Here is a 12,118-nt window from a genome sequence, read left to right as displayed (position 1 = left end):
GACCTCTAAGAGGCACAATGCTGCTAACCTATCCTAACCAGCTGTAATTAACCTGTCGGCAGCCATGTGTGGTTCAGCGCTTAATGACTAGCTTCTGTTGCCCCAGGGTGAGTGAAGACACAATGCAGCCACATTACTCTGCCACAAATCACCAGTCAGCTAGTTCACCCCTGGCTAATCATGCAGATAATAGACGAGATGCTAATAGTGGTATTGCCATATAACGGTGATGAGATCTGGTGTTAAGGCCACAAGAGGTGAGGCAGCATGACTCCAGTCCCTTATGAATCAAGTTTATCAGACACAGATGTAATTATAGTCTAATCTATGTTATGCCTATAATTTAGACAGATAGGGATACAGAATGAGCTACATTTCAGAGGAGAAAAAGATGTAGAGACAGATATAAAGACAGACAGAGGGGAGGAGGATTGAAATACATAGTGGCTCTCATTGTGACTGATTCAATGTTGAATCTGCCTTGGTAGAGTGAAGCATCCCAAAAAAGAAGAAAATATTAATAGCCTGACATTCAACCAGGAATTTCTGTAATTGCAAGTGATCTAAATGACATATTACATCAGTGTTTATGGAAGTGTCAGTGCTAATTTAGTGTAGACTACCCATCATTTATATCTTATCATAATTTATATGTTTTGCTCCAAAGAGCAAAACAATGCTAGTAGGTGGTGTTGTCATTTTTATTTTGGTAGACAACCAAGTTTTATGGCTTCCACATATTTACATAATAAAACTTGATAAAACCCAGAGACTTATGTAATCCATAATGAGACTATTCTGTCCTTTGGATGCAAAAAAGGAAGTTGGGTAACTTTATAGAGAGACATAGGAGGCAGAAGGAGTAGGTCTGGGTGGATGGATGGGACAACGAAACATTGGACTTTATGTCAACATTGGTTTCATTTAGTCATGACTGTGATTGTTCCCTTGTTTTTGTGCCTAAACCTAACTAAACGTCAACCATAGTGAAGACCATTAACATAGTACTAACAATGTCAATATTATTATTATCCAAGCTTTCTATGAATTTCTACTGTATGTCCTATGAAAATGCATCTATTCTCTGAGTGAGTAAAGTTTTTACACTTTATTTTTTGCTATGTGTACTGGTGATATACAGAGCTACACAGTTTACCATTCTGTGCTTGCACTCCAGTCAGAGAAACACGAGTAGTTGCATACTAAAAAGGCTTGAAACCACCAAAACATTTAAGTTGTCAGCTTCCATGATACCAGTTGTTACTATAATTAATATCTAGACTCTTCACCCATTGGTGCCGCATCTACACAGCTCCCCACTTTTTGATTTTCTAGAATTCTACATTATCATTCACTGTTGGGTGTCCAAGCATCATTATTATTACTTATTGAACAAGTAGAACCACGCAGTAGCTGAAGGATGGGTGGTGGTCAAGGGTCATGGTGTAATCCTATGTACTGATTAGTGTACGGTCACATACCCTGCTGCGGCTTATGGACACACACACATGCATACATACTATGCTATTTAACTTTGAAAACCAGTGGCAAGGGTAAAGAAAAGCAGTCAAACTGTAGGGAGATGGGGGTTAGAAAAGCTGCATTGAGTTTTGAGCTGGTTTTTTTAGCAGTTTATAAATCATTCCATCCCCAGCAGAATTTGGGAGACAAGATATTACAATCCTTTACCAGAAGTTAAGTATTCATTTCAACATTTATAACTTTCTTAGCGGTAGGCTTCTTATTTTCAAGTCGAAGGGTAACTTCAATTTCAAACTCAATTATTCAAATGCTCTGGAGTGTCGCTTTTTTGTATTCATTTGCTTTTCATTTAGAGCCCAAAGCACCACACGGCAATGTTTCATAGTCAGAAGACCATAATCCATGTAAACACACCATCGCTATCTGTCTTATTGAATGCAAAACGAATTCCATCCGGGAATGCAACACTAACCAAGCCAAACATTTACAGTACACAAAGTGAAAATCAATTTACACGAGACTGGGAGAGGGAGGTTGTGTGTTGTGAGTAAGGTGGGATGAGGGGAGAGAGAAACATCTCTTAAAGAAAGAGACAATGAAGAAGACAAATGATAGGGAAAGTGTGGTGTGAAAGTGAGAGAAGTCGATGATTGAGTATGGGGGAGAGAATGAGAGAATGCAGGATGCAGAAAGGGAATGACAAGACAGAGAGAGGTCCCCTCTCATGGCCAGCAGTTAGCTGATTGATGATGATGAGAATGGCAATGAGGAAGAACAGCCACCTCTCTTCGATAGAAAGAAGAGGAGTGGGTGAGTAACAAAGGGATACGAAAAAAAAAGTGGGAGAGGCAAGAGTGGCAAGAATCCGTGTATGCCCTTAATTATATCTGCCACAAAAAATAATGGCATCCTTCCCTCACATCGATCAGCACTGCTAAATGGAAGAAGGCAAAACAAACCTGATAAAACAAACAAATGAAGTAATATCAGACCAGGGCATAAAGAAGACCAGTGGAAGGAGAAGAGAGGAAAGATCTGTTTTTCCACACTTTAGTTGGCTGTAAAAACAGCGATATGTCCTTGTTTATTGAGCATATCTCCTCTCTGTGTGCCAACTGATTTCTTTCTTTTTTTACTCTTTCCATCTTTTAAACCTCCAAGTCACACATTTTTTCTTAGCACTTAACATTACCTCTTCCCTCTCTCTACCATCTCTAACATTGCTTTCCTGTTCAAGCTTTCTCTTAACCCTGTTTGTCTTTCTCTCTGTCTTGCTCATGTATCTGTCTCATCTCTCTGTTTCTTTCTCTGTCCAAAGTGCGGTGGCCACCTGGTCCATTAATCAGAGTTGGCCAGTGTGGACAGCAGAGCTCACACAGTGTTGCCCTTCCACCCTGCCTGCATTAGCGAGCTCTGTAAATCCTTGTTCGAGAGAGGAGAGGAGTAGAGAGTAGAGGAGAAGATAGGAGAGGAAGCAGTTATTTCTACTCCTTCATTTTGCTCTGAGTACATCTCCTTGCATAATGGCCAGACTGGTATTTATCAAATATTCCAGTGAGGGAAATTGTTTTTTAAAGGTTCTATACTCTCAGACAGATGCACAGTCAATCATGATTTTAAGCATAGCAGGCAAAACATTTCACAAACTTTTTTCTTTACCTTCACCGATTTAGAGAGATATTTTTTCAAGGATCTAATTATAATTGTTCTATCCAAGAAAATAAATTGTCACCTCAAATTTGCTTATAGTAATTGGCAACAAACTATGACTATGGTGCGTCACAACTATGATACTGTTTGTTGCATATTTAAATATTTGATAAAAAACAGTCCCAGGGCAAGAAATGGAATATAGTGCTTTTAGTCTAAAAAATAAAATACAGTGTGTGTCAATTTAAGATGTTTTTTTTCTCAAGTAGAATACATTTCCTAATAAATGCAGGTATTTACTTTATTTATTATTTCCCTTTTTTGAGCCATTAGGGTTTAATAGATGTTTTACATGTACTTTTCTTGTTTTTGTGTTAAATTTTTAAAAATTTCATACGTCATTTTCTGTATATGTTATCAATTCGATTAATAGTAGCCTTTTAACTTGAGCTTGTAGTCAGGGGCACACTGGGAGTGTGTTGAAAGGTTTAAACTGAATACTGGATTTTTGTTAACATACATTTACTGAACTACTTACCTTTTTAGTGATACACTGCAAAAAGCAGGCTTCATCTTTTATATTATCTTTACAAAATAATATATGCTTTTATGCAATGAGTTAATGATTAAACTCAGCTTCATATCTGGTTGTTATTAATTAAGTTGTTTTGGGCTCTTGGATGAGTGCCAAAACAACTTCAAGACTTGAGTATTGGTCTTCTAAATTGTTCAAAATGAGAACCAATCCCTGTTCTTGGATGTTTTTTTGTTTATATTATGACATTAGATGTACTGGTTACAATATGCTACATGAATGACAGGACTCATCCTCCCCACTACAGAGCATCCAGTTTTATTGAAAAGAGGGGTTAACAAGAGTTGAGTTCTCATATCAGTGTTACAACTTAAATAATAAGGTGGCAGTTCTCAAAACCAGGAGTGTCATTCCTTGGTATCAGCGAGTACTGGCACAATTCAAGCATTGGAGAAGGGAGTAGAGTATTTAACCTCATGGGAAGGGAAAAGGTATTGAAATTATGTTTTACTTTAGCAAGACAGATCGTATTCCTTTCTCAGAGTTCATCCTCTGGGAGTTTTATAATGATAGACCATACTTTAGTGCTCACAGAGGGGAATGGGGTAGCTTTGGAGAAAACAGCCTTTAAGCTGTCGAAGTATGTCCTCATTTCTTTTGACTTCCTGTTTACACTCTTTACATCACTATACATTTCCTTAGCTGCCTTTAGGGTACATAGTTTTGAAATTGTGAATATTACTCTATTATTGAGGGCAGGGCATATCTCTGATATTACCATAGGAACAAAGAACAACTTTTGGAGGCCATTTATAGCCTATGGGGGTATATGCAAAGGTACCATTAAAAAGAACCACACTCAAAAACTGAAAAGCGTTTTCTCTTTGTACTGCTACTTCTACTATTTGCTACTGCTGTTACTGAGGGAACTTTTATATTATCCTGTATTATCTCAGTTGTACTGTGATGAAATAATACTATTTGAAAGTAATCAATTTGGATTTTTTTACTTTACACCAAACAGCACTACAAAAGGTGGCACAAGTGCTCTTAATTTGTAGCTCCGACCTTTTGATGCTTGATCTAAACAATGGCGTTGTATGTTGTTGAGTTGAGTGAAAATAATCGGATCGGCACTTACACTGCACATTGAGTTGGACCTGTGCTTCACGGCGTTTGATGTTAAGCCCATTGTATGGAGCAGTCTGGCACCGGTATGCCCCCATCATGTCCCGACTAACGTTCTTTAGCCTCAGGCGGCCATCAGGTGTCTCCACTATGGGCTTCCCTGATGGCATTAATAGGTCCTTTTCTGTCCGTGACCAGAGAACAGGTGGACGTGGTTTCCCATCTGCCAAGCACACAAGGTCAACATTGCCTCCCTCTCGCACATTGACCACCTGACCTCCTGGTGGAACCGTCAACATTGGGGGAGAGACTGGAAGGAAGAAATAGCAGAGAAAGATGTAGAAAAATAGTAAATAAAAACAAAAAACTTAAAAATTAAGTGTTTTTGTTGTTTCTTCAATATTACAAAAGGCTGTAATAAGGGAAAACAATATCAGTACAAAACTGGCAATACTATCTTCACAGAAAAAACAATAAAAAATCTGATTTGATCTTCTATCAATGAATTGTAGCTTGTAACTGTGCACTAAAAGCTGTGAATAAGATGTTATTTCATGATAATAATAATAACTAAAGTTAAAACCAAAAACGTTTTCTGAGATAATCTGGTATCGCTTTAACCTTTCTAAATTGTGTAAGGAGATGAGGTACCATGGAATGAGGAAGAGGGGTATGTTAAAAAGTGAGGAGGTAGACATGAATTAAAAATTACAGATGGTGTGAACAAAGAAACTGGATAACAGATGGAGACAAAAAATGGCATGAAAGGAACTGACATTTATAAGGCTAATTTTATTGGACATTAACGTTTTAAAAGTTTTAAAATAAGATTGCTGCTCCGCATAAAGTGCTAACATTGTGGTTAACTGAACATGTAGTTAACCACAATGCATTCTTGCACATGCATACACAAAGACACACTCAGACACATATGTATACACATCTAAAATATTTTTTTGGGCAACAAGCGGATGAGGGATGGATACAGACAGAACACAAGAATAGATGTTGTCACCAGTTTTAGTGCATTTCAATTAGTAAAAAAACAGTGCAAACCCCAGCAATCAGCAATTGGAATAAAAGTTAAAAATTATTATTTGTTTTAAATACTTGGCAGAGGTAGAAAGTTTGTGTGTCCATAAAAAGAAAATGTGACAAAGTGCAATGGAAATTGAAATTGAGAGTAAAATATGACATACGGGTCAATGACGTATAAGGATTTAGAACAACTCAATTGTAGAATAATAAAAATAAGCATATCTAATGCAGTAGTTCAAACATTCAGAATGTTGTGTACCTGAAGCTCCATATTATACATTTGAAATTAAGTGATTTTAATGGTTTTTTTCAAGAATAATTGGCACTGGCCATAAAAAAAGTCATGTGCGACCATGATTCATCTTGAAATAAATTAATTTACTTAACACGCTTCACATCTTTTTTTTACAAGTTTTCAGTAATATAAAGTGTTTGGAAACAAAGTATTTGCATTTTTTTTTTAAAAATCTTTGCAAATGATGATCTTTTATTTATATAAGACATTTCAAGATGAATCATGGTCGCACCAAATGACTTTTTTTTAAGGCCAGTGCCAATTAATCTTGAAAAACCACCATTAAAATCACTTTCAAATTGTAATATGAATTGTCAGGTACACAACATTCTGAATGTTTGAACTACTGCATTAGATATGCTTGTTTTTATTATTTAAAATTGAGTTGTTGAAAATCCTTATACGTCATTGACCCATATATGGCAAGTATGATTTAAACATCAAGCTTTATGTTCCACTAAGAGGCAAATAAAAAGTGGCAGATGAAAACATCAGACGTGTGTGAACCAATGAGGTGATAACATCCTCAAATTTTCAACAATCCTCATATTAATACATGAATCATGAAAATATGGCAATATTTTCATCATGTTTTCCTCATGGCTTTCCATTGTTTGAGGTTCACTGTTGCTACTAATTACTTCCTCTTGTTGCACCCTCTTCTTCTGCAGCAGTTAAATGGCACTGGACTGCAGAATTAATGCCACCACTTCTCCCAATCTTTGTGAACAGACCTCATAATTTTGCACAACAGTGGTGAATGGAAACACCCATTAATTTGCCTTTTCTTTTTGACTATTTTATGGGAATTTGGTTTAACACGTGCACTACATTTAGAATATTAGTAAATACTGTTTATTGAAAGTGTCCTGGATACATTTACTCTAAGAAGAATATTAAAGAGGAGCTAGTTCAGGTGAATGGGGCAACACTATGTGAAAAATCTAGAAAATAATCATTTTTCTTAGATGAAGACATATTTGCTTCTTTATCTAATAGCATCTGATCAACATCTACTCACTCAGACAACATCTAGATTTGCCACCACATACACAGTGATGCTAATGATCAGCACTTAAATGCATGCACTGATTTATAGCCCTTTGGCACATTTGGCTTTGTGATGGCTTGTGGTCTGAATACAGATGAATGTGCTGGCCCATCAAAGTGATTTTTTTTTCTTCTGACAGAGTGAGTTTGCTTTTTCACTACAGCTGACAGACACTTAGAAAGTCATGGATATTTATCTCAGTCTGACAGGGATATCAAATATTAAAAAAAAAAAAAAAAAAGAAAAGAAAAGGAAGATCTCACCACTGTTCTGAGAGATGTTGACGTCCACACGGAGCTCTTGCACCCTGCTGCCTGGGAAGTTAGCCACACAGCTGTAGGTAGCCAAGTCTCTGAACTTCATGTCCACAATCTCCAAGCTACTGGTGCCGGGTGCCATGTCTGGATCACTGCGTAGCAAGATCAGGCTGTCTGAGTTGAAGACAGGTGCGCCATTCTTGTACCAGGTGTAGTTGACCTTGTCCTGTGGGGTGGCATCGACATGGCAGGACAGCTTGAGGTCCCGACCCATTTGGATGGTCTCGCTGTCCTTGTTGGAGTCTGGTGTAATTTGGAAGGTCAGGTTGGTCATCGCTATATGTGGTGGTAGTGGGGACAAGAAGAGAGAACAGGTTAAATAGTAGACAGGCTGGAGAGTTGAATGTGGAGTCTAAAAATGTTCAATGGAAGGCAGGATATTTAAAATGCTATGTCTTAGAAATGAGCAAAATGGCTTTGTAAAGACAAGCACATTTATTTATTCTTGGGTGAGGGTGTGTGTGTGTGTGTGTGTGTGTGTGTGTGTGTGTGTGGGGGGGTGTAGTATTTTCTACTCCTAAAATACTTACACTTCATGCCAATGATATTTATGTCTTACCAGCTGCACAACCTTTGTTTAATTTTGACATTTTACTTTGGAAGCAAACATTTATTTAAGCAATGCTAATAAAGTTTAATGTGAAGTTAAATAAAAATCTAAATTCGACAAAAGAGATTTAAACTTATTTTAAGGAAAAATATGTTTAAGAATAACATTGAAAAAAGAATGAATTGATATAGTAGAGCGGGTGCAGGATAAGGAGCGATTAAATAAGCAATTAAAAAAAGAAAAAAGTGGATTGAGGAGGGGGAAGATCGTTAATACAGAACAGCAGATGAGTGTGGGACAAAGTGTGTGAGGCAAACGGAGGAGGCAGAATGACAAAAAGAAACCAAAGGAAAAAGGAAATTGAAGAAGAAAGAAAGAGTGAGAGAGGAAGAATCAAATTGTGAAGGAGGGAGAGAAAAAAAGGAACCAGATACAGAGTAAAATAACTGGGGGATAAGAAGGAGAGTGTGTGTGTGTGTGTGTGTGGGGGGGGGGGTTGAAACAAAATCAAGGACAAAGAGTAACTCTCACACTGTCACATTTAATTTTCAGTTTCAAAGGCTGCGTTTCCCCAACAGATTTCCATGTTGAATACAAAACAGCTCTCTGTTTCCCTACTAAGGGGAGAGACAAGCGGCGAGGAGGAGAGGAGAGCTTGATTTAAACTCCTTTCGAGCTTGTTAACAAGCAGCTTGGGTGGAGCTATGGATTTGAAGCAGTGACCATATGATTAACATAATTCTGCAACTTTACCTGGTAAGTGTGGAGACAATGCTGTGAGCCTAGTGTGTGTGTGTGCACGTGTGTGGGAACATGTGGCAGTGTGTGTTTCTATCTGTATGTGCAGCTGTGTCGCTTTTGTACCTACGAACGTCTGCCTGCACTCACAGAATGCGTGTGTGTGTGTGTGTGTGTGTGTGTGTGCGTGCGTGCGTGCGTGCGTGCGTGCGTGCGTGCGTGTGCATGCGTGTGTCTCATCCACCGTCTTGTCACCTGTGCTAGTGTGATGATGCGTTCAGGCCCATTAAGCTAACAGGAGAAACCCATTCAGCATACGCTTTCTACAGTGTTAACTAACAGAAGAGACTGCCGCTAATTGCTTCCACTCCAGTCTAACTAATTGGAGTGAATAAAGATGATTAAAGGGGCTAAAAATAGCCGGAGGGGAGGGAAAATGAAGGGATTCTGTTTTAACGGCAGGGGAATTAGAGAAAGAGCAATACTTAACCCGCCCATTCTGACATGATTCACATCAGCTCTCAGCAATGATCGAGGATCAACTGCTCGCGTATCACACACCATCACACATACACACACATGTTCACACAGGAACACATTCTATAATAGCACAAATCACACATTAAAGTCAACTCATAAAGCTGACAAGGAATAGAAAAAACACTTTTTTTCATTTTCAGTGAAGAAAATAATTTAAGCTTTGAGCATTAGATTGAAAAAGGCATAGACTGGGGAGACGTAAATGAAAAATGCAGTATGTTTAAACCAATATACTACATAATAACAATGATAATAATAATAACTATTATTATTATTATTATTATAGAGGATGTTAAGCAATTGTACTCATTTATTTTCTTTTAAAAAATAAGGATAATAAAAAATCTAAAGACAGTAGTTATAGAATTTCTGTTTATATAGTGATTTCAAAACATGAAATTAATAAATAAATCATTGCATACACCATGTCCAGCTTTAAAGCTGTTAAAGAGGACCATTATTTTTTTTGCCGGATGAAGACAGAGTAAATTATGTCAAGTTGGGACCAAGCATTTTGCACCCAAACAAGCAATAAGATACAATCAAGACACTATCAATCTCAAAATCTCCCATCTTCCATCATTTTGCAACAAACATGAACAAATGTTACTTACTCCTGACGACAAGATTGACATTTTTGCGAGCAGGGTTGCCCACATTATTGACCGCTGTGCAGTTGTAGAAGCCTGCATCTGCAGGTGTGACAGCCCGCAGGAAGAGATTGGCCCCGCGGACTTGGGCACTGAGAGGAAGGGGGCCTGGGTATCGTGTCCACATCACTGTGGGCAGGGGAAAACCTGCAGTCACCTCACAGGTTATGAGTACATCCTGTCCAGGATCCACCACCACTGTGTCGTTGACTGATAACCGGATCATTGGAGGAGCTTGGAAGAGACGCAGGGAAGGAAGAGAGAAGAGAGGGATACAAATCAGCTTGTCAGTTCACATGGAATAGAACTCTTTGTTTTTCTTTAATGTGTCACATTAGTTTTACAGGTATGGTGGTTACAGTCGTTAAAACCTGCACGTAATAAACTCTAGATGTTTACTAATGAGGTTGCATGATGACATGATACATGATATTGCACGGAAGTGATGACATTACTTAAAAGTGAGAATGGGACTGATAATGTGTGTGTATATATCTGTGTGTGTGTGTGTGTGTGTGTGTGTGTGTGTGTGTGTGTGTGTGTGTGTGTGTGTGTGTGTGTGTGAGAGAGTATGTGTGAGTGTGTGTGTGTGTGTGTTTTAATATCACTAAATGTGTGCATATAAAAGTGTGTGTGATCTATTTCATCAGCAAGTTAAATGGATTTACATTAATGCAACTACTGTGGATATTTCAGTTGAGATTGGGATTCAGTTGTCTATAGAGTGTCACCGCTTCACTGTGTAAACCTGAAGACACACAGGCAACCTTATCTCCAACCAAATCAGTGCACAGCAGACATTTATAATTTAGTTCTGACTGCAAATATTAAGTCTGTAAATATGTACCTAGGTATATTTGTTGCTGCTGTATTTGTGCGTGTGTGTGTGTGTGTGTGTAATGTATGTCTGTGCCTGCGAACCACTTTGCATTCATGTGAGGGTGTTTTAATTTCCAGCCTTTTCTCAATACACACTAATCACTAAACCAAAGATAATTCATGTCCTTGTTGACTCTTTTCGCTCGTATCTTCCCCAAGCCACTGTGTAGGCTAAATTTTGCTATGACTGACCTCATAGGAAAAGTACAAGATGACCCAAAATGCAACTGCGGAGGGAGAAAAAACATGTTGCCAGACAGAGATTGATTGGACCTCAGCAGATTCAGAATACAAAAAAAGGGCATAGCAGTGGGAGCAAGGGGTAACACACACACAATACCAAAAGCTGACGAGAATCTGGAGAATAAAAGACAGAGCTGAAGTTGGAAAGGGGAAAACAGCACAAAAAGAAAAAGTTATCAATGATCAAAGAGAAGGTTCAGTAGGGGGGAAGAAATACACACGACCATATTGACAGTAAAACCAGCATGTACACGCACACACACAATGATGACTATATGGGCTCAGTGTGTACTGTATTCATTAATTACCAAATGTTGGGTGAAAATGAAATGCTGAGATTGTTTTCATAGTCGGATCTCACGAACCAAAAGATCTAAAAATATAAAAGTAGTCACTCGGCTCAGTAGCTAATCAATACCAGGTATACACGCTTCCAGGTATCAATTACGTTAATACAATTAGATATAAGATAGGTCTATTTTAACCTTGTATTGTCATCTGATATGATCTGTTTAGTATAACAGAGTCTGTATAGTGTACAGAGAAACACTAGAAGAAAATGTTTTTGTGATAATAGAAAAGGGACAATGTTTGTTCTTATACTGTACAGTCTGTTAAAGTTAAAAGACAGACTTCACATCACCATCCCATAACAGACAAATAGCATCAGTCCATAAAAAGCCTTCAGACTGCCAGAGACAGTATGAAACACCTGAATATGTATGCTCAGGAGGTCAAGACTTTGTGTCAAAATAGTCACACATGTGAATGCAAGCAACCTAATAAAGAGGCCTGGCACCTAGAAGTCATCTTCTTGTCAAGACTCCGAGTGACAATGAACTCATCCAGAGTTCATAGAACTGTAGTAACATTCAAAACTCTCATTGTATTTTATTACCACTGAGCCTCAGTTGAAGACTGAAGGGGCAGACAAGACTGCTGTTGTCACAGGATAGGGGCAGCCATATCAACTCTGTAGCAGCATTAATAGGTGGAGGAAGAAGCCCAAGCAGCTGCTGCAC

General features: G+C 38.2%; 1 protein-coding gene across 1 annotated transcript in view; it reads right to left on the bottom strand.

Moving 5' to 3' along the window:
* Positions 1 to 12,118, bottom strand: part of LOC133978514 (MAM domain-containing glycosylphosphatidylinositol anchor protein 1) — a 175,894-nt gene that overhangs the window by 34,202 nt on the left and 129,574 nt on the right. Inside the window, exons 7-9 of the mRNA XM_062416775.1 lie at positions 9,939 to 10,208; positions 7,443 to 7,772; positions 4,809 to 5,105 (exon numbers count right to left, since the gene is read on the bottom strand). Of these exons, the coding sequence (XP_062272759.1) occupies positions 4,809 to 5,105; positions 7,443 to 7,772; positions 9,939 to 10,208 (897 nt within the window). The remainder of the gene's footprint in view (positions 1 to 4,808; positions 5,106 to 7,442; positions 7,773 to 9,938; positions 10,209 to 12,118) is intronic.

This window comes from Scomber scombrus, chromosome 1 (genome assembly GCF_963691925.1).
Source record: "Scomber scombrus chromosome 1, fScoSco1.1, whole genome shotgun sequence".
Classification (NCBI taxonomy): Eukaryota; Metazoa; Chordata; class Actinopteri; order Scombriformes; family Scombridae; genus Scomber; species Scomber scombrus.
This window is presented reverse-complemented; position numbering and strand designations above follow the sequence as displayed.